Below are 21,401 nucleotides of genomic sequence, written 5' to 3'. Positions count from 1 at the left end.
GGCAGCTTGTCTCAGGCCCTCCTCACCACTCAACATCCTCAGCGTCGTTCCTGTCTTTTCTCCTCTGCCTCCAGTGGGCATTGCTGTGCAGACAAACTCGAATGCTCTCCGGGGCCCGGGCAGCTCACGCTGCAGCGAGGGCCTGCTGATTTCCTGGCTCCGTGCCGGGGAGATGACCTCCGCAGTTCCTGGAGAAGCCGCGAGCATGAGCTCACTGCACAAGGATTTCAAGCCCGGGAAAAAAACTCGCCTTATTTGGTAAAAGGAGTTAACTGGTCACAGCTGGTCACGCTGGTGAGCTCATGGTGAGAGGGATTGTCTCCTTAGGCCAGCTTCTTATGTAAATGTGTATGTATACACACACACACACACACATATGTTAATTCGAGCTGGAGTGCTCAGGGAAATGTTACTTTCCTTGATTCACCCTAGACTAAATCAAGTTCAGTGCGCAGAGCTGCGTTTGCAAGTGCCAGCAGAGTCTCGGACATTCAGCATTTGGCCGTGGAGCGTTTTCTGGCCTAGCGCGTCGCTGACTTCCTTGGGGTTTGGTCTGGGGCGAGTGGTCACTCCCCTCAGGAGCAGGTCAGCTGTGCGCTGGGGCTGGGCTCTGTCTCTCTGCTGGCCTCCACGTTTGCCCAACCTGGGCCAGTATCCCGTAGCTCTCCTTGGGCAGAAGAGAAAGGCTGCATCTCCGGGGCTTCTCGGAGGCAGCGCCCGGAACCTGGCTCTTTATTCCTTGGATTTATAATTTATAATTTATTTGGGGGTCACACCTCGGCGGTGCACAGGGCTGACTCCTGGCAGGACTTGGGGAGCCCTCAGGGGTGCCAGGGATGGAGCCCAGCTCATGTGGGGAGGCGGCTCATGGCTGCAGGGATTCTCCACAGTGAGGACCAGACTCGCTGAGAGGGTGGACATGGAGAGCACTTGGCTGGCAAGTCCCGCAGCCCTGCCCCGCTCTCCTGTGCCCCAAAACTCTGCTTCCCATCCTCCTCCCTGGACTCCGCAGGCTGGGACATGGATACAAGGGGGGTTCAGCACTCTGTGGTGCCACCCAGAAGGAAGGTGAAAGCTGCGACCCCCAAGGAAGCGCCCATCCTCCCCATGCCCGTGAGAAGTGGGCAGTGTCGGGCGCCAACAGCCACTACTACCCGATGCACCCTCAACTGTGGAGTGGGCTCTGGCTACTGGACACAACCTGGCTGGAAGCGGAGCTGGGTGGATGCTGACCACCCCATGGCCCACTCAAGCAGAGGATTATCCTTTCTGTGGTGCGGCCCGGCCACTGCCCAGTTCCACGGTATCCTCCCACTGGACCCGTGGCTTCTGTGTCCCTCGACAGGAGCGGAGGGAGCAGGTCTCCCATCACGGAGCCTGACCCTGAGCCTGGCTGGGCTCCAGCTGCTGCCCACGTACTGGGCATTTCATTGACCACATCAGGCTGGTGCCTCACTACGGTGACGGAGGTTCTGTCCTCCTCCGGAAACAAGAAGAAACCTCATATTAACTCCGTAAGGTCCCAAAGTCCAGTTTGGTAAAGGGGTTTCCAAAGCGAGCCATCTATCTGAACGCTTCCTCAACTTCATGTTCTTGACAGCCCTAGGCCCTTGTCGTGCTGGCCAGGCTCTCTGGAACCTGCAGCTGCCCACTTTCAAGGAACTTTGCTTGTTGAGCTGCGTGCAGTGGTGCTGGGGACCCCTCCTGGGCAGAGCTGAACCACGGGGAGCTGTCTGCGTGGGGAGTGGATTCCGGCAGGGCAGAGGTCATTCCTGAGAAACGAGGGTCATCCACTCTGCCCCTGGGTGCAGAGAGTAGGGGCCAATTTGCCATTCTTTATGGGACGGGCGAGACCCAGTGAGGTTGCGGGAGACTGACCCCGTCTGTTCTCGGCATGAATTCTGTGCACGGGCCTAGTCTGAGCTCATGAAAGACTCAACGACGGTGACAAGAGTGTTTGTGAGCTGGCAGAGAGCAGACACCTGAGACCCAGAAGATGCTGCCCGATGTCCACCAGGCACCTCCAGCACAGCCCTAACAACCACATGGTCAGGCCATGAACTGGCTCAGCACTGCTGCTCCCCGCCCCTCTGCGTGTGCTCCACCTGTCGGGGAGAGAAGTTACACCAGTCATAGCCTTTGCACAACACGATTGCTGGACTTTAAAGTGTTGTCAGTGTACGAAATAGGATAATGCTTTCCTTTTAATGTCTTTAACCACAATAAATGACCCCAAAATCCATGAACTGTAAGGAGGTGGCAAGGAAACTTCTAAGTGCAAATAGTTGGAAAACTGTGTTTACTCTATTGGATTCCTGATCTCCAAGGCCTCCATTGCACCTGTCTTGCAATGTAAAGGGGAGGTTCAGAGGGCTGCGGCAGTAGTGCAGCACATAGGGTGTTTGCCCTGCACGTGGCTGACCTAGGTTCGATCCCCGGGACCCCATATAGTTCCCTGAACCCTGCCGGGAGTTATTCCTGTGTGCAGAGCTAGGAATAAACCCTGAGTACTGTTGTGACCCCTTAAAAAATAAAAAAGGAAAAAATAGAAAAAGTTAATGTGAGAAGCTGTGTCGTGGGAGATGTATTTAAGTCTATGGAATTCCCTGCACTGCAGATGTATCTGTTTGGCGTGTTGATATGTGGAGGAAGGAGGGCACTGGCTGTGTTGATAAGCGGCTGTGAAATACCTGCCACCACTACCACTGAGTAGGCTTTGAAGAATGAGCGTGCTACCTCGTGCTGTTGAGTTCCCGCCCCCGAGTCGAGAGTCTGGAGGTGGGAAGCCGCACTGAGCAGTGCAGAGACCCACCCACAGGGGGATGGAGCCTGGCCTGACCCTTGAAGCCCCCCCCGCCCCTCCTGCCCCCCACACACTGGGTTCTAGGTTTCTGAGCATTTCTGAAACGTTTGGCGATTACCCTTCACCGCTGCTCTTCATTCTCTCCTTCCTGTGAATTATGCATTGGCGGGAAGAAAGATTTTTCAAGAGTTACGTGTAGTATTTCTGTAGCAAACATTTGTAACAACAACACGTGACATAGCTGCTGCATGGGAAATCTAGCCATGACACAGAGAGAGAGAGAGAGAGAGAGAGAGAGAGAGAGAGAGAGAGAGAGAGAGAGAGAGAGAGAGAGAGAGAGAGAGAGAGAGAATATTTTTGAATCTTACTTATTTTTAAAATGTATGGCCCGGTAGCATTAACAGTTGCTCAGGCAATTGTTTAATGAAAGTTTAATTTGAGTCCTTTATAGAAAAAACAGGATCTAATACATTGGGAAATTTTTCTCTTGGGCCTCATCTCTGGCGCCCTCTGTTGGTAGCCATTGGAAGTTGGTGGCTCTGCGGCCAGCCCACTTCTGAACTTTTTCGGAGTGGAATTGGACTTGCCCGTTTGTAAACGGTGGCCTCTGTGCCCCCGCTTTCCAGCAGTGCTTATCTCCCAGGGCTTCTTTTCCCCCTTCTATAACAGGAGTGTTTCCCCACTTGCAAGCAGCCTGCTTTAGTGACGGCTTGTCCGGGTTTTGTTAAATGTCTCAAGGTGCCTCAAATTCTTTTTTGCTTTCAGGGTTGTTTGTGGCCATGCAGGAGGTGCTAGGGCTTGGGGATTGGCCCTGGGCCTCCCCGCTGGAACCTGTGCCCCCCCCCTCCGCAGTGCCGGAATCTGAAAGCTGGGTGGACCCCCGACTCTGGTCTCACTGCTTCTGAGTTTCTGTCCATGGAGCTGCATTGCACTGGGGGCCTGCATAGCCCCCCATGGAGGCTGCCGCTTGTGCCCCCTTCTTCTTCCCCTGCCCCTCTTTCCCTCATGGTGCTTAAGCACTCTTCCCCCCGTCTCACTCTCACCCCCCCTCCCACCCCAGGTTCTTAGCAAGCAAAGAGGAGCCTGGACAGAGGCGACAGTTCAGGGGCACAGTGCTCCCTGAGGAGAGTCCAGGTGCTAATGCAGGCTTTAAGGTGAAAGCCCGGGGGTGGGGGGTCTGCAGGAGGACCTGGGGCAGTGATGGATGGAGCGGCCACTCTAGTGGGCAGGTGAACGGTGGGGGCTGTGTTGGCCACGCGTGAAGCAATGCCATGGGCCAGGTGTCTGAAATAGAGTAATGGTCCTCCAAAGTCGGTCACTGCCAAGACTGGCCCTCATCCTGGAACTCTAATGGAGGAAGGAAAAGACCTTGGAGGCCTGTGCAGAGCAGAGGCCCCTCCCCTGGGCCTGTCTCAGGGGGCTTGGAGGGTGAAGGGGGAGGGGGAGTCCTTCCAGGGTGTGTGTGCGTATGTGTGTATATGCCTACGTGTATGTGTATGTATGTGTGTATATGTGTGTATATGTATATATGTGTATATATGTATGTGTATATATGTGTATGTGTGTATATGTATGTGTATATGTGTATGTGTGTTGTATCTGTGTGTATGTGCATGTATGTGTGTATGTGTATGTATGTGTGTATTGTGAATAGGAGTGTGTTTATGTGTGCGTATGTATGTGTATATTTTGTGTATATGTGTGTCTGTGTATTGTGTGTATGTGTATGTTTGTGTATTGTGTGTATGTGAGTGTGTGTGTGTGTGTGTGTGTGTGTGAGCATGTTGGAGGGAATGGGGGTGAGCCAGGTGCCACCGGGTCTCTGGATTCTGCTGTCTTGTGATTCCCGTTGGTGGCCCTGAGCGCCTCCCTTCCCAGAAAGCCCAGATGGCGGGGGGGGGGGGGGGCGGAGAGGGGGAGAGCAGTGATGGGCGTATGTCCAACCCCTGTTCCCCGGGCAGCGCCACACCCTCGGACCCGCACCTGCACCCCTGGCCCAGGTGTCCTGAGCACCTGTGTCCTGAGCACCTGTGTCCTGAGCACCTGTGCCATCCCCGTCCCCACTCCTACAAGTCAACACACAAAGTCCCGGTTTCTCCAAGGCCAAGGCTGTTGCACACTGCACACGGCTGATGAGCTCACCCTGAGAATCCTCTGCACAGTGCTCGCAGGGCTTGCTCACAGGCCGCCCCCTGCAGGCTGTGGCTCCAGAAGCTTCTCAGTGGGCAGCCAAGTCCCTCCCCTCCTGGCTCACCCGTCAGTCTGGGTGAAACTCTGGGTTCTCTCCATGCTGGTGTTTGACTCTGGGGTTTTGTTGTTGATTCTTCTTCTAGGATGGAAAGAAGAAATTCGACAAGGAGAGTGAAAAGTACTATTCGATTCTTGACAAGCACCTGAATTTGTCTGCCAAGAAGAAGGAATCTCACTTGCAAGAGGTAACTTTCCCCCCTGCATGTGGGAGCAAGGGGCAGGGTGGGTATCCTAACTTGATCCCCCTTTTCTCTCCTTCCTTTCCCAATGGGGTCTCCCGGGGACTCTTACCGATGTCTTTGTCTTCCCAACATCTAACTGTTGCCATGCTCACTTGGCCCCGGGCTTAGCAGCCGCTGACCTTCAAGGGTTCCAGGGTCCCTACACCTTGCAGCCCTCACGGGGGTCTCTTCTCTTCCTCAGGCAGACACGCAGCTCGACCGGGAGCACCAGAACTTCTATGAAGCATCACTGGAGTATGTCTTTAAGATTCAGGAGGTTCAGGAGAAAAAGAAGTTTGAATTCGTTGAACCGGTGAGTTTGTGTTTCCCTACAAAAGGGTCCATCCAGAGCACTCAGCGATAAAACTTGGATTGTTTTCCCATTAAGGGTTGTTGCTGCTGTTTCCCATTTGGGGGCCATATGCAGCTGGGCTTGGGGGGCCGTGAGGTGCTCCGGCCTTGGAGCCCCTCCCTGGTGTCTTTCTCAAGGTTTCTGAGAATTAAGGAGGCATGGGGTGAGCTGACTGAGGGCAGTGGAATATTCTCTATCACGGGTGGTGAATTGGGGCCACTGTGTGTTTTTCAGAGCCCACGGGATACGCAGCACAGAGGGGGGCTCTGGGTAGCCAGGGGGCTTCACTATGACATCTCAGAGCTGGATTATCATTTGTGACAAATGCCCCTTGTTGGTACCAGGTGCGGATGATAGGGGAACTGGGTGGGAGTGAAGACAGGATACAGGAACATTTTCTCTGCTCTCTGGCAAACAGCTCTCAAAGAGCCACGAATCAAGTCCATCATGCAGTGCCAGGTGTAAGCCGAGGCATCGGGAAGGGGCCTGGTTGCAGCCCACCCTACCAGCTTCCAGCTGAGAGGTCTACCCAGGCATCCACAGAGAGATTCCTCACAGATGCTCTCTAGTCCCTCCTGGGGGGGGGGGTTGTTCATTAAGTTCCTGGTGCCTGGGGATTATTGGAAGGGCCCCTCCTGTGTCTGGCATTGGGTCAGGACCACTTCTTACAGATTGATGCAGTTACAGGCACATGTAGCCATCCTCTGAACAACTGCGTGGTTATAAGTATTAAGAAGACAAGTGTAGTCCACATCTTTTAAGGCATTTTCCTACTTGCCTCTGAAAACCTCTGCATCTACATAGTCAAGTCCCAATTAAGGAAACATTTGATTGCGAGCTGGTTTTTGGTTTTTATTTTTTAAAATTAAGCTACAGCGTGTGCATATTCTATACTTTAAATGAGTGAATAATTTGGCAAATATGTCAAATTTGGCCAGTTTTAGCATCGTTTTAGTAGAGACCAATGTACTGAACACCGCTTTGATAACCATTACCAGTTAATGCAAAACTGGCAGTGCAGAATCATTCTACAGTTGGCAGACAATGTATCTTGACACATTGTCGAAAGCTGCCAAAGAAGAGAAATATTTAAAATGCGTCAACTCCAACATAAAAGCGTGTGCTTTCTGAAATGAGCGTAACTTCGGAAGCAGGATACCGGTATCAGGGAGAACCAGCGTTTCCCTGTGGGAACCCAAACACATCTGGTCTCCTGGTCCCGGCCCCTGCCGCCGGCAGGAAGTGACAGGATGTCACTCACAGAGGGTGGTGCTTTCAGATCCTGCCTTCCTTGGCCTGGAGGAGCAGCTTCGGACCTGCTCTGTCTGAATGGGGAAAAGTCCATCGCACCTCTCCGGGGTTGGGGTTCTCTGTTGTAGGAGGTGGTTGGGGGGGGGATGGCGTGGGTGGTCAAGTCTGGAATATGACCTGGGGAATAGAGCTTTAAATGCCTTATCATCTTTTGCTCGTGACTTCCTTGCCATAGGCAGCTGACCTGGGGACTCGGGAGAGCGGTAAGGAAGTCACGGGGATTGGGGTTGGAAGGCTTGGAGCAAATAAACGGTGGTTTCCCAAAGATTTCCCCCAACTTCTGGCTTCCGGTTCTGGCTGGGATCTGTAGTTTTGAGTCCGTGCCTGGGCTCTGCTGCCGCCCAGTGGTGGCCTGTGCCCTCACCCACCTCCTTGCTCCCCGAGTATCCCAGCCTGTTCCTTCTCCCCACATCTGCCCCAGCCGCATTAGGGACTCTGCAAGGGCAGGACAAGTGTTGCTCTCTACCTCCCGCCCCCCATGCTCCCATCTGGGGGCTTCCTTCCTTGTGTTAGAGTATCAGGGTTCTTAGCACACGCCTGGACGGCCAGACGCCCGCATCCAGTCTCTGTCACCCACACTGGACCCAGAGTTACCCTCTGTGTTTGCCTTCACGCCCCTGACTCTAGGGCCAGCCCGGAGGCTGGAGGCGCATCGCCAGCGGGAGGAGGGCGTAACGGGTCCCCTGTTTGCTCTAGTTGGCCGCTGTTCCCCTGAAGAACACGCCTTCACGGGCTTTTATTTTTCCAGCTCTTGTCCTTCCTCCAGGGCTTATTCACGTTCTACCATGAAGGCTACGAGCTCGCCCAGGAATTCGCGCCCTACAAGCAACAGCTGCAGTTCAACCTCCAGAACGTGAGTCTCCCACGCCTCAGCCTGGCCACCAGGAACCACCTGGGGCCACACGAACTATGCGGTCTCAGGCACAGGGGTGAAGGCGCTTGGGGACGCGGGGAGAGTTTCTTCCTTTTCCCTCACTGCCGATCGGGGAGTGCCCGGGAAGGATCGATTCCACATCAAAAGAGTTGCCCACTGGGCCCCGTACAGGAGTGGCTGAGTTCTGAGATTGTGCAGACACAGCCCTTCTGGCCATGGAGGGGCAGCAGCTGTGTGCAGTGAAGGAGCTTCTCAATACACACATACTCAAACTCACACACATAAACACATACACACTCACACACACATACACAAGCTCACATGTACATACACATACACAGCCTCACACACTCACATTCACACTCACACAAACACGTGAACACACACGCTCACACACATATAAACACTCACACATATACACTCACATGCATTCTCACACATATATTACACACTCACATGCATACACACTCACACGCGCATACACACTCACATACATAGCCATGCAAATACCTCACACACATTCACACTCACACACTCAAACACATACACTCATACACACATACACTCGCACACACACACACACCCTCACACACAGTCACGTGCACACACGCTCACACACACCCTCACACAGATGCACATAAACACATACACACATACACAGCCACACAAACACCTCACACACCACTCACACACTCAAACACATACACTCACACACATTCACACTCACACACACATACCCTCACACACACTCACGCACCCTCACACACACACATACACACACTCACACATCCTACACATTCACACACACTCAGACACACATACACTCACACATATATTCACATACATATACACATAAACACCCCCCCACACATCCACACATCCATGCACACACATCCATATCCATACACATGTCCACACACATTTACACCCACATCCACACTCACACGCCCATACTGCTCCACCCCCCCACATACACACTGACACCCACAAACATACCCCAAACATACCCCCCACACACATATACACACATACACACATATATTCACACACACACACACACACACACACACACACCCCAGTCTAAAACTGCACATTCTTGTGAAGCTTTAAAATAGCTCTTCAGGCTTCCCTAGAACTGCTCTCGGCATCCCTTCTGTTTCTGTTTGACTTTGTGGGTGAAGCTGACCAATGGAGCCTTCTGATCTCAGCACCGGCCACACGGATCCCGTCACCAGTGGCCATGCTCTTCGCACACTTGGGAACCCAACACATCTCACCCCATCACTGTCCAACAAGTGGTGCATCCTGTTGTTGGGGGTTTGCCTGAGATGAGAGTTCTGTCTGATCCTGTGGCCTAAATGCCGAGGAGAGACCTAACCTAGTCTCCGAGGAAAGCTTGTGCCTAGTGGTTCTCTAGGTTTTGCGATTGCCGAGCTGTTTGGTAAATAAAACTCTGGCATGGAAATGTCCCTTGAAATGTGGGTAACTGGATTTATTTCCTGTGTGTTTGAGTTGCAGCTTTTTAAAATTTAATCGAGGGGTGTGTTTTGTTTTTGTTTTTGTTTTTTTGCTTTTTGAGTCACACCCAGCGATGCACAGGGGTTACTCCTGGCTCTGCACTCAGGAATTACTCCTGGCGGTGCTCAGGGGACCGTATGGGATGATGGGAATTGAACCCAGGTCAGCTGTGTGAAAGGCAAACGCTGTACCCACTGTGCTACCGCTCCAGCCCCTGGTTTGTTTTGAGTGGAATTGATTTCACATGCAGTTCATCCCATTGTTTTTCAATAAGAAACACATTTGGGCCTTTTCAGTAGATACTGAATAGAAATATTATAAAAGGCAAAATGCCTTTATGATTTATTTCCATCTTCAATAAAAATGTATCATAATTTGTAGACCCCGGGGCTTCCTCCACCGCCTGCTGAGGGAGCGTTTTCCTGGGGACCCTGGTGGCCGCAGTGGGTGAGACTGTCGCTTCTCTGTCCTTAAGACACGGAATAACTTCGAGAGCACACGCCAGGAGGTGGAACGGCTGATGCAGAGGATGAAGTCGGCCAACCAGGACTACCGCGCCCCGGGTCAGTGGAGCATGGAGGGGTACCTGTACGTGCAGGAGAAACGTGAGTCCCGCGTTCGCGCCGTCCAGGGCTGGCTGATGCTTGGTGCTGCCTTGGGTTGGGGGCAGGATTGTGGTGTCTGAGTATGAGGCATAGAGAAGGAGAAGGGAGCTGAGTGCAGGGGTGTCAGGGTGGGGATGGCATCAGGCATGTGCAAAGAGTCTGGGGTAGCCACAGTGAGAGCAGAGGAGGGGATGCTGGGGAGATGTCTGCAGGGGCTGTCCAGGGGCTGCGCAAGGGCTGTGGCTCCGTTTCAGCAGGGCCTTGGGTGGGTTTGTGTGTGGACAATGGAGTTGGGAGAGGCCTGGCAGCTCCCACTCGTTTCCATGACCTGCCTTTGGAGGAGCAGCTCCGTCTCTGTTCCCAGGCCTCAGCACTCGGCAGCCAAGCCCGGCTGCTCACTGTGGGGGTGCAGGCCTCGGGGTGCTCTTTGCACAGAGCACAGTCCCCAGCCTAGATTTGTGCTCTGACCGGCCCCTGTCCCGTCCCGCAGGGCCGCTGGGCTTCACGTGGATCAAACACTACTGCACCTACGACAAGAGCAGCAAGACCTTCACCATGAGCGTCTCGGAGGTGAAGTCCAGCGGGAAGATGGTGAGTGGGGGCAGGGCCGTGAGACGGAGCCGGAGGGCGGTGCTGAGTGGGGGCACACACCCCGAGTCCAGCCCCAGTGCCACCAGGTGCAGGCCCTGAGCTCCACTGTCAGAGTGGCCGGGGGGACCATTGACAGACCATTTCGGGGTCACCCCACTTCTTCACTGGACACTGAGTGGCTCTGGGTGCCTGTCCTGGCCACATTCAGGCCCTCGGGGTCCCCGCCTGGTCCCAGGAGCCGCCGGCCCCTGCACCTCCATTCTGTCCTGCTGGGCGAGGTGCTGGCCAGCTGAACTCTCACAGGAGAAGCCGCCAGTGCTCACTAACTCCAGGCACAGATGACACCCGGGTGGGGTGGCCGGTGGCCGCTGAGGTAGCCGTGCAGCCTGGGCACCTTCCGGGGCTGTGTGCAGGCTGGCACTGCCCGAAGATAGATGGGTCGTAGATTGGCCCTGGGGACGAGGCGCCTCAGGCCATGCTCTGCGAATGGACAGCACCTTGTCCCCTCGATGTAGGATGACATTGCGTTGTCCTTTCCGCCCTTGCCACAAGGAGCTTAGGTTCATCCCCGTCACACCCATTAAGGTGCTCCCGAGTCACTCCCATTCCTTTGTTTAGCTGTAACCACTTCTGTAGAGAACTCTCCCCCAAAACAGTTAATCAGCTTTCCCCCTAATCTGACTCTGTTAATTTGTAAGGTCAGATCTTCCTAGGACACTGAACTTTATATTATAAGTTAATATTGAATATTATGACATTGAATATTATAATATTGCCTTTCTCCTCTCCTTATGCCTTTTGAATAATTTACTTTAAAGCAATGTCCTTTTTGTATAAACACAAGAAGACAATATTATGCTTTTGTAGCTTGGGACTTAATTGGCTTCGAATATTATTCATTCCCAGGCATCTGCTTTCTCCACTTAAGCCTCAGTTGCCCTCAGTTCCTAGCACCCCCAAAACAGGGTCCTGATGAGGGACGGGACGGATCCAGGGCAAGCGGTGAGTTATGTGGTACTCTGGCATTGAGATGGGCCTGGCCAAAGTGCCTAATTCTTAACTATAAGTTAAGAGCTTGATCATGGACGAATGCTGTCATGATCCAAAAGTAACGATGAGACTAGGACCCTGCTAGGGATAGGAAAGACTAATCTGGCCTGAGCACTGTAGTCTGAGATCGAGATGGCCCCAGGAGAGCAATTCTATAAGCTTTAATGCATTTCTTATTGTGTCCATACAAAATGATTAATATTATGAATGCTTATATGTTTGCTGGATAAGGAGAGGAGAAACACACTCATGGGACTCCGCCCTTGGGTGGATCCTCCTGCTGAAAGAGAATCAGTCCTAGGAGAAGCATCCCCTGAGGGAAAGGAACCTTACCCCTATTGATTGTGACCATACCTATGTGTAGCCCCAAGCCCCTCATGCTGGGGGGATTTAACTAGGCTGTAAGAGGGGGCCAGTTCCACAGAGAGAGATCCAGAACCGGGAGACAAGCAGAGAGAGAGAGAATGAAATAAACTGATCGAGCAACCAGTTTGGCTTTCTTCGTTCTGTTGCCTTCCCTTGACCAACAGCCACACACAGCGGTTCCAGGGTACCGAACTCGGGCAGTGAGACAGAGCCGCCCGGGGAGCCCACAAGTGCACACGCCCGTCGGCGTGCTTTAGGTTTTTACAGCAATGTCATCCTACACTCCCAGCTCAGCCGGCAGGGAAATGAGGGTGGCAGGTAGGGGCCTGCCTCCTGGCATGGGGGCTGACACGGGGCAGCCGTCAGGTGTGATCCCACCTTGGTTCATATGGGTCAGCCAAGATGCAGGTGTGTATCCACGGGGTGACCCTGCTCATCCAAACCCAGAGACTCGAAATCCAGGGGCACAAGGCAGAGGAAGGGAGTCGTGAGTGGGTGTGTCCCTGGAATTCGGGGCGTCGTGAGTAAACTCACTGCCCAATCAGCTTAGGAGAGAGTTGGGGAGCTGCTCGCAGAAGCAGGAGTCTAACGGTAAGGCTCCAGTGAGCAACAGAGAGGATGGCTGCATGCTCCGGACTAACGTGGGGAGGTGACTGTGTGAGGAGAGTTCTAGTAGCAGGCACATGGGTGATGAGAGGGATGGCCTGAGGGCCTGTGGGGACGAGCGCTCAGCTCGGCTGTGTCAAGGCCGGGCACCATGCCCACGAGCTCCTGAACCAGGCCAAGCCCCCAGCCTACCTCATTTCAAAGCTCTGAGCCCGCTGCTATGTAAGCCAATGGGCCGGGAAGCCTACCTACTCGTAACCCATCTCGCAGGGCACAGGCTGCTGGGGTCCGAGCATGTGCCGCGTCTTTGTGGCCATTCTGTGAGGCTCCAGGAAGAGCAGCTCCGAGTCTTCTGTGCGTCAGGAAAGCCAAGGGCTACACGGTCCGGGTGAAGGCGCTCAGTTAGCAGTGAACGGTCCTGGGCAGTGTGTGTATTATGATGAGTGGCTGGGATAGTGTGATTAATCAGGCGGTTGACATCAGTGAGCGGAAAGGCCCCGAGTGGAAGCAGGGACGGAGCCTGCTCCTGTGAGCTGTGCCTTGAACGTGCTTCTGCTCACCTTGTCCTAATGTCCCCTTCTTGTTTCAGAATGGACTTGTCACCGGCTCGCCTGAAATGTTTAAATTAAAATCTTGTATCAGACGAAAGACAGATTCGATTGACAAACGATTCTGCTTCGACATTGAAGTGGTTGAAAGGTTCGGAGCTTTCCTTTTCCCCCAAGTTTTTTTGTTGGATAAGTTGTGTGTGTTCTCAGAGATAAAGCAGCTCCTGTGGGTGTTTCTCGGCCTCCTTGGAGCTGGGGTGCATGCTTCATTCTCCCCAGCATTATTCAACAAATGCTCAGTGCCTGATGCTTTTGGAAGAAACAGCAGACACAGTGTTTGTTAGAAGCCCAGATTTCACTGCAGAAACCTGGGGAAGTAGAAGTGGCTGTGGCCAGGGAAGTGCATGACTGGCGCCTTCCCAGCCTGCCTGGAAATGAGCACTGAAGCCCAGACACAGCTGCAGACCTGCAATGCGCACAGCACAGCATAGCATGTGGAGGGGAGAAGCATCAGGACATGTCTGAGGGATGGTGCCTTTCTGTCTGCCATTTCAGGAACAAGACTGATTTCGGTTTCTGTCCTGCTCTCATCCACTCCTCTCTCCATTCCTCTCCTCCTTGTCTGAGGGCTTGAGAGGTGTGAATGATTCTCTCCTAGGGGACTCTAGCAGTGTGAGTACCCTAGTGGTTGTGCCAGTATACTCTAGCAGTGTGTGACAGTACTCTAGCAGTGTGAGTACTCTAGTGAGTTGTGAGTACTTTTGCAGTGTGTACTCTAGTAGGGTTTGTGGGTACTTAGTGGGGTGTGAGTACTTTTGCAGTGTGTGTGAGTACTCTAGCTATATGTGGGAGTATTCTTGCAGGGAGTGTGAGTACTCTAACGCTGTGAGTACTCTAGTGGTGTGTGTGAATATTCTAGTAGTGTGTGTGTGTAAGTACTATAGCAGTGTGTGAGTACTCTAGTGGTTGCAGTGTGTGAGTGTTCTAGTGGTTTGAGTACTCTAGCAGTATGCGTGAATATTCCAGTGGTATGTGTGAGTACTCTAGCAGTGTGTGAGTACTCTAGTGGGGTATATGAGTATTCTAGCAGTACTCTAGTAGTATGAGTACTCCAGTGGGCTGTGAATACTCTAGTAGTGTGTGAGTACTTAGCAGGGTGTGAATTTATTGCAGTGTATGAGAATACTCTAGTGCGTAAGAGTACTCCAGGGGTATTTGTGAGTACTCTAACTTCTGGTATGTGAAAGTACTCTTTGCTCTATCACTGTGACACATAGGAGCCCCAAATGTGATTCCTCTTTGCAGTAGTTGGCTATTTGGCCTTGCGTTCTTGAGTATTTCAGGTCTCAGAGTTGCCTTCCCCTGCAGAAACACCCCTTGGGACTTTGTTTTGTTTGAGTTTGGGCCACAGCGCTCCTCCCAGCTCAGTGTTCAGGCTGTGTGGCACTGGGGATGACCTTGAACTCTTGCCTGCCTGGAGCTCCCATCCACCAGCCCTCTGGGAGTTTTCACTAGAATCACGTTTACATTATTAATGTCTGGAATGTTCGCCTGTCTTTGAGGATGTCTTACATCTTTTTATTCATATTGGCTCTGGGACACCTTTTGATCCAGGCTTTGGAGAGCATTACACTCCCAGTAGTTGTGGCTGCTGTACAGAAAGGCAATAAACCAATAGGTTTATTCTATTTGTTGCTCAGATGTCACAGTCTTGTAACTTGGAGGTTCTGAGAATTTGCTGTCGGACTGTCTGATTTTCTACATAGACATCTGCCAGCCAAGTCTGCTTTCTCCTGATTTCAGAGCTGCCTGCTTCTGTAGCTTTGGGGCTTGTGGCTAAACTTCTCTGCTCTTCCCTGTAACGTAAGGCCAGTGGGGCCAACCCAGCAGGGTTGTCCAAGGAGTAAATAAATAGTCACCGTGGAAGGTGTTAGTGACGCAGCTGCAGGGACGTGGTCTGTAATTTTATGATTGATCTGTCCATTGGTTTGGATTCTCCATGATTAAGCTGCTGCATCTTTTACACATTGGTCCTTTTCTTGTCATTTGAGTGATCTGTTTTCCTGTTTACGAAAGAGATGTTTATGCCTTTATCACTGTTTCAAGTCATTCCAATTTTCATGATGAGACATCTAAATGGCATTTCCTTCATGGGATGCTTCTTCACAAAGCCCTCTGATTTCCTGTTCAAATTATTTTCCGATCGTCTACGGCATGAGCAGATTTCACTGTTGCTCCTTTCGTCATTTTTCTTTGTTCTCCTTGGTCCCTCCCTCCCTCTGCTGTTTTTTCCTCAAAGAACTAATAAACTAACTCAGAAGGGTTGCTTGGGAGTGAATTGTCTTTAAATGTACTGACTTGAATATTGTAATAAATGCTTTTGTTTTAGTGTTTTCTTAAGAATGAGCCATAACACTGCAAGGTCATAATTATGATTCCTGTGACCACTTGAGGGTCAGAATCTTCTCACTCCATGGAGCACTGAATGTGGGTGCTGTTGAACTTTGCTGGGTCTTCCTTCTGGGCCCATTGAGAGAAACAGTGAAACCAATCTCCTTAGTCCTGTACACTAAGCACTGAAAAAAATATACTGCCTGCAATCGTTGAACATTTCACCTGTGACCCTACAGTGCTTCATCTTCTTTTCATTTTCTACATTCTTTCTTTCCTGTCCCTTTTGCTGCTCCCTCCCCGCTTCCCCAGCCCCACTTATGTCACTTTGCTAGTGAAGAATTTAAAACTCACTGACCTTCACGGTCCGCCCTGCTGACCTGTCCCTGCCCCATGGCCGGCCCTGCTGATCTGTCCCCTGTCCCTTAGGCATGGCATCATCACCCTGCAGGCCTTCTCGGAGGCGAACCGCAAGCTCTGGCTGGAAGCCATGGACGGGAAAGAGCCGGTAAGGAGGCAGCCCAGCCCGTAAGCGTCATCCTGACGGCTGCAGGTCCTCTGGGAATGGCACTGAACCACCTGTGGTGGCTGGAGATGCTAAACAGGGATCCAGAGTCTGGGGATGGGTGCTGTTCCCAGCCTCTCAGGAGGAGCTTCTGGGACTCCTAAATATCTGACTCCTTCTTCTTCTTTATCTGTGTGGGGTAGGGGGAGGGCACACCCAGCAGTGCTCAGAGCCTGTTCCTGGCTCTACACTCAGGGATCCCTCCTGGTGGGCTCAGGGGACCATCTGGGGTGCAGGGGATCAAACCCAGGTGGGCCGCATGCGAGGCCAGTGCCCTCCCTGCTGTGCTGCGGCTCGGCTCCAGACCTGAGCGTGCCGAGTACCTACTCTCGGTGCAGCCCATCCCTGGAAGGCTCCTCAGGGTTGCGGGTGAGACACGTGTCTGACAGAGCCACTGCCCTGGTGTCGCCCAGCTTCCTCCTGACCCTCCGCTGCTGGCCTGACACCCCCTCAACAGCGTCAGGCTGTAGCTCAGCAGGAGGGCGGGGCATGAGCACCCCCTTCACCCCTTCAGCTCGCCGGGAGCCCCGAGTCCTAGGAGGAGTGGGGAGCGGGCAGGGGCTACAGCATGGTGGGCATGGACGCTGCCCAGTGCTGCTCTCTGCAGAAGCCTTCTGGGCCAGGGCTGAGGACCTTTCTGGATGCTCCATCTGCTCTCCATTTGTCACTCGCAGTTCTGCTGGAGTTTGTTTTAAAAACAAATGACAGTTGGGGACAGAGGATACACAATCCACCTGGGCCCTCCAGAGACTGGGGCTCACCCATGGTTAGAGGCTCCTGGGATTCAGGGAACCCCCCGGAGGGTGTGCTGGAAGGTGGGGCGGGGCGAGCCGCTGGGCAGTGAGTCTGCTCAGGGCAGGGGTGAAAACACTGGATTGGGTACAGGTGGGGGGCAAGGGGGACAGTGAGCATAGGGGCTGTAGCCACATCCCCCTCTCCTGGACATCCTGACCACTGCCTGTGGCCTCTGGGGAACCAACTCTTGCCCTCTGTTCCCTTTTCCAGATTTACACGCTACCTGCCATAATCAGCAAGAAGGAAGAAAGTAAGTTCCTTTCCCTCGTTCCCTCCAGCTTTCTGAGCATCCTTTGTATTAAAAGACCCTGAGTGATGGCAAGTTCGTGTGTGGAATCGTGGCCACGTGCCACTGAGCTGAGGCTACAGCAGACTGGAAGCTTCCGGAGAACTTTATGGAAGTTCCAGCCATGAGCTATTGGCCTCGTGGTCACCAGAACTTATTTCTTTATTTCTTTACTGCTTCCCCCTGCACGCCTGCCTGGTTTTCTTCTTTAATGATATGGGGCAGCTGATGCTTAGTGTTTTGTTGTTTTTGTTGTTGCTGTTGGGCTTTCATGGTGGCAGAGGGTTTATCTTACTTCCCCTGTGTGGCGGGGAGGGAACCTGGCACGCCCACCACCCTGGTTCTTACCCAGCTCTGGATGACTGGATGGAGGCCTCTCCATGTCTCCTGGTGTCCATGTTCCAGGCTTCTTGGTGTCTGCCCTGTCCACTCCAGGCCAGAGACAAGCCTGGGGAGGAGCTGACTGCAGGGCTTCTGTGGACTGGCCAGTGCTGGCCCCGGAGAGGCCGGTCACCGTAGGCCCCACGCAGCTGCCTTTTTCAGAGGAGGCTGGGGCTCTTCCCATCTTTGCTCCACTGAGGATGACCCTTGGGGCAGGCTCAGCTGCTGGGACCTGGCTGGGCAATGCCCACCTCACCCAGGGGCTCTGCTACACAGTGACAACTGAGATTGCTGCTGTGGCGGGACTTGGCAACACCCATTTCACCCAGACTGCTGCTTAGCAACACCCGCTGCATCCATTCTCTGCATCGCAACACCCGCTGCATCCAGTCTCTGCTGCTTAGCAACACCCAGTGCATCCAGTTTGCCGCTTAGCAACACCCACTTCACCCAGACTTCTGCTTAGCAACACCCACTTCACCCAGACTTCTGCTTAGCAACACCCACTTCACCCAGACTTCTGCTTAGCAACACCCACTTCACCCAGACTGCTGCTTAGCAACACCCACTTCACCCAGACTGCTGCTTAGCAACACCCCTGCATCTAGTCTGCTGCTTAACAACACTCACTGCATCCAGTCTGCTGCTTTACAACACCCCACCCGCCACATCCAGTCTCTGCTACTTAGCAACACCCGCTGCATCCAGTCTCTGCTGCTTAGCAATACCCGCTGCATCCAGTCTCTGCTTCTTGGCAACACCCGTAGCACCCATTCTGCTGCTTAGTAATACCCTACATTTTGTTTGGCCCCCAGGGAGCTCCCGGCTTTCCTTTATTGGGTTTTGAGACCTGTTTTCAATGGTATGTGCATGTCAACAGACATGCAGTAATAGAGTATCTGTATCTGTGCTGAGCGCACAGCTATTTCACCAACCATCTGTAAATGGTGACCAGCTGGAATTCCTCCTTGTTATAAGGCTAAACCCCGCCATGCCAGGGGTACTGGGCATGTGCCACACCTCCACCCCCAGTTATAGTTCAGTGGTTTGGACCATCTTTACCATCATCTTCCTGTTTCCTAGTCTTGCACTATGTCACCTGGAAATGCTATGGAAGAATAATCATTTCTTCGCTATTTGTGATGAAATGTCCATAATGATTCCATAACATGTTGGCCTTTTCCTCTGGGTTATTAGTTTATAGTCTCTAATTAAGTGCTCTCTCTTCAAACAGTGATATCATTTTATCTCACAACCCAAATCTTAAGAAACTTAGAACAGGAGAAAGTAAGAGTTAGGCACTTGCCCTGGATGCTGGACCCCAGTGTCACATGTGGTCCCTCAAGACAGACTAAGCCCTGAACATGGCCGGGTGTGGGTGCCCAAAACAGAAGGAAAGGGGGAAGGAAGAAGAGAAAGGGAGGAGGAAAGAAGAAGGAAGAAAGGGAGGGAGGAGGAAAGAAGAAGGAAAAAAGGGAGGGAGGGAGGGAGGGAGGGAGAGAGAGAGAGGAGGGTGAGAGGGAGAGGGAAAAAAGGAAGGAAGGAAGGAAGGAAGGAAGGAAGGAAGGAAGGAAGGAAGGAAGGAAGGAAGGAAGGAAGGAAGGAAGGAAGGAAGGAAGGAAGGAAGGAAGGAAGGAAGGAAGGAAGGAAGGAAGGAAGGAAGGAAGGAAGGAAGGAAGGAAGGAAGGAAGGAAGGAAGGAAGGAAGGAAGGAAGGTGAGGGCAGAGGAGGGCAGAGCAGAGGCGAGGCTGGAGGGGAAGCTCAGGGGTTGGTTTCAGGTCCTGGCTTGCAGGGACCCCAGATGTGGTCGTCGGTTCCTCGTGACTCCTGAGCTGCAGGGTGCAGTCCTGGTACTGCCCAGACCCCCAGAGATGCCCACAAACTGTCCCTGTTCTTCACAGTGTACCTCAATGAGGCTGGTTTCAACTTCGTGCGGAAATGCATCCAGGCTGTGGAGACGAGAGGTGAGCATGGCCATGCAGTTCTGCCTGGGAACTGCCCAGAAAACCTAGAGACGGAGCCTTGTCACCCTGGGGCGTTCTGGAGCACCAGAGCCGGCCAGTGCAGGAATGCCATGTGTCCACGCCAACTCTTCCATTCTGGCTCCACCCGTGGCTCTCAGCCTCGCTGGGTGTGTTCCCAGGGGCCTTGGCCCTGTTCCCGGAGGTTTCGTCCTGTCACGGCCACCCCTTGTCATGGCCTCTCCCAGCACCCCTGGGTGCCCTTGAGGCCCCTCCACCTGTTGAGAGCAGGAGCCCCATTGGGTTTGGGACACAGCCTGGCGCCCCTTTCAGGTCCCTTCCCTTCTCCGCGATGTGATTCCTGGGGCTGCGCCACCCTGTGGGTCAGGCCTTGGCCTCGAGTCCAGGCTGGAGCATCGTGCTCGTCCGTCCATGCCCTGAGGACCCTCTACACAGATCTGTGCCTCGGGGACAGTCCAGGGGCCTCCCACCAGCCTCTGTGTCTGCTCCAGGCCAAATGCTTGTCCCAGCGCCTCAGCCCAGCCCTGTCCTCCCTTCCTGCCAGGCATCACCATCCTGGGCCTCTACCGGATCGGCGGTGTGAACTCCAAGGTGCAGAAGCTCATGAACACGACGTTCTGTAAGTCATGGGCAAGCCCGGTTCTGTTCCGGCGCTGCTGCCGAGAGCCCAAGCTTGTTTGGAGGTGGTGTCAGGCTGCCCGGCCCGGCTGCCCCTATTCACATGTGCCATGTTGAAGTCCACTGCCCACGGAGGGGCAGCCGGTTCGGAAGGCCCTGGATGAGCTTGGGCATGGCCTGAATCCACTCGCTCCAGCCACCTGTGCTCAAGGGCCCCATTGGGGGCAGGGTCCGGCCTGATGTAGGGCATGTGCTGTCTGTAGGTGTGTGTGTGTGTGTGTGTCTCTCTCTCTCTCTCTCTCTCTCTCTCTCTCTCTCACACACACACACACACACACGGACAGGTGCCAGGTGCAGATGCATCCAGGGCTGTGGGCACTGGCTTCGTGCTGCCTGGCCTGGACTTGGGACAGGCCCTGGACCACTGTGTGACCCCAGCTCCTTCGCTGCACCTCTCAGGGTTGCCTCCTTATTTCTACAGTGAGGGGAAGGGCAGCGCCTGCCCCTCTGGCCCCTGCGAGGCCTGCCAGGCTGGGTCTGCACATGGACGAACCCCAAGCTGTATAGCTAGCAAACAGGCAACAAGCTTGAGGGACAGACGAGCCTTCCATCCCCGGCCCGCAGCTTCACCCTCTGACTTCTCTTCCAGCCCCCAAGTCTCCTCCCGACATTGACATTGACATCGACCTGTGGGACAACAAGACCATCACCAGTGGCCTGAAGAACTACCTCAGGTGAGCAGCCGCCTGGCCCTCGTTCCCTCAGAGCTGGGTGTAGGGCTCATGTCCCCACAGCAGCCTGGAGTCTGCTCTCCTCTGAATGTCTAGCCTGTCTCTAGCGTCCAGGCTGTGGGTGCCCCACGAGCCTCAGACGGTCAGGAACCCCCTCCCAGTGACAGGGTGCTACTGAGGCCTCGGTGTCTGGGGAGGCTCTGGGTTCCTCTGGGGGGGCTCTGGGGCCGCCCAGCCTGAGGCAGGCTGAGGCTGCCAGAGACACCACACCGGCCCTGACTGTAGCTCTGTCCACACAGGTGCCTTGCGGAGCCACTGATGACCTACCGGCTACACAAGGACTTCATCATGGCCGTCAGTAAGTGCCAGAGCTCATGCCAGCCACCTGTGCTCAGGGCCCCGCTGGGGGCAGGGGCAGGCCTGATGTAGGGCACGTGCTGTCTGTAGGTGTGTCAGGAGCTGAGGGGTGTGGATATGTGCACACACATAGGGACACACACACAGGGACACATACAGAGGGACACAGGGACACACACACACAAAGGGACACACATACA

General features: G+C 53.6%; 1 protein-coding gene across 2 annotated transcripts in view; it reads left to right on the top strand.

Annotated features, from left to right (window-relative positions):
* Window positions 1–21,401, top strand: part of ARHGAP42 (Rho GTPase activating protein 42) — a 124,106-nt gene that overhangs the window by 84,522 nt on the left and 18,183 nt on the right. Inside the window, exons 5-16 of one of the 2 annotated variants that reach the window (XM_055133547.1) lie at window positions 5,137–5,238; window positions 5,477–5,587; window positions 7,704–7,790; window positions 9,805–9,934; window positions 10,425–10,525; window positions 13,137–13,246; window positions 15,916–15,994; window positions 17,057–17,096; window positions 19,415–19,477; window positions 20,040–20,114; window positions 20,763–20,847; window positions 21,144–21,202. In XM_055133547.1, the coding sequence (XP_054989522.1) occupies window positions 5,137–5,238; window positions 5,477–5,587; window positions 7,704–7,790; window positions 9,805–9,934; window positions 10,425–10,525; window positions 13,137–13,246; window positions 15,916–15,994; window positions 17,057–17,096; window positions 19,415–19,477; window positions 20,040–20,114; window positions 20,763–20,847; window positions 21,144–21,202 (1,042 nt within the window). Of the gene's footprint in view, window positions 1–5,136; window positions 5,239–5,476; window positions 5,588–7,685; window positions 7,791–9,804; window positions 9,935–10,424; window positions 10,526–13,136; window positions 13,247–15,915; window positions 15,995–17,056; window positions 17,097–19,414; window positions 19,478–20,039; window positions 20,115–20,762; window positions 20,848–21,143; window positions 21,203–21,401 lie in introns of both variants that reach the window. The other variant, XM_055133546.1, reaches the window with a different exon arrangement.

The sequence above is a fragment of the Sorex araneus genome, chromosome 3, assembly GCF_027595985.1.
Source record: "Sorex araneus isolate mSorAra2 chromosome 3, mSorAra2.pri, whole genome shotgun sequence".
NCBI classification, from domain to species: domain Eukaryota; kingdom Metazoa; phylum Chordata; class Mammalia; order Eulipotyphla; family Soricidae; genus Sorex; species Sorex araneus.
The sequence above is the reverse complement of the archived record's forward strand: the minus strand, read 5'-3'. Positions and strand labels throughout refer to the sequence as shown.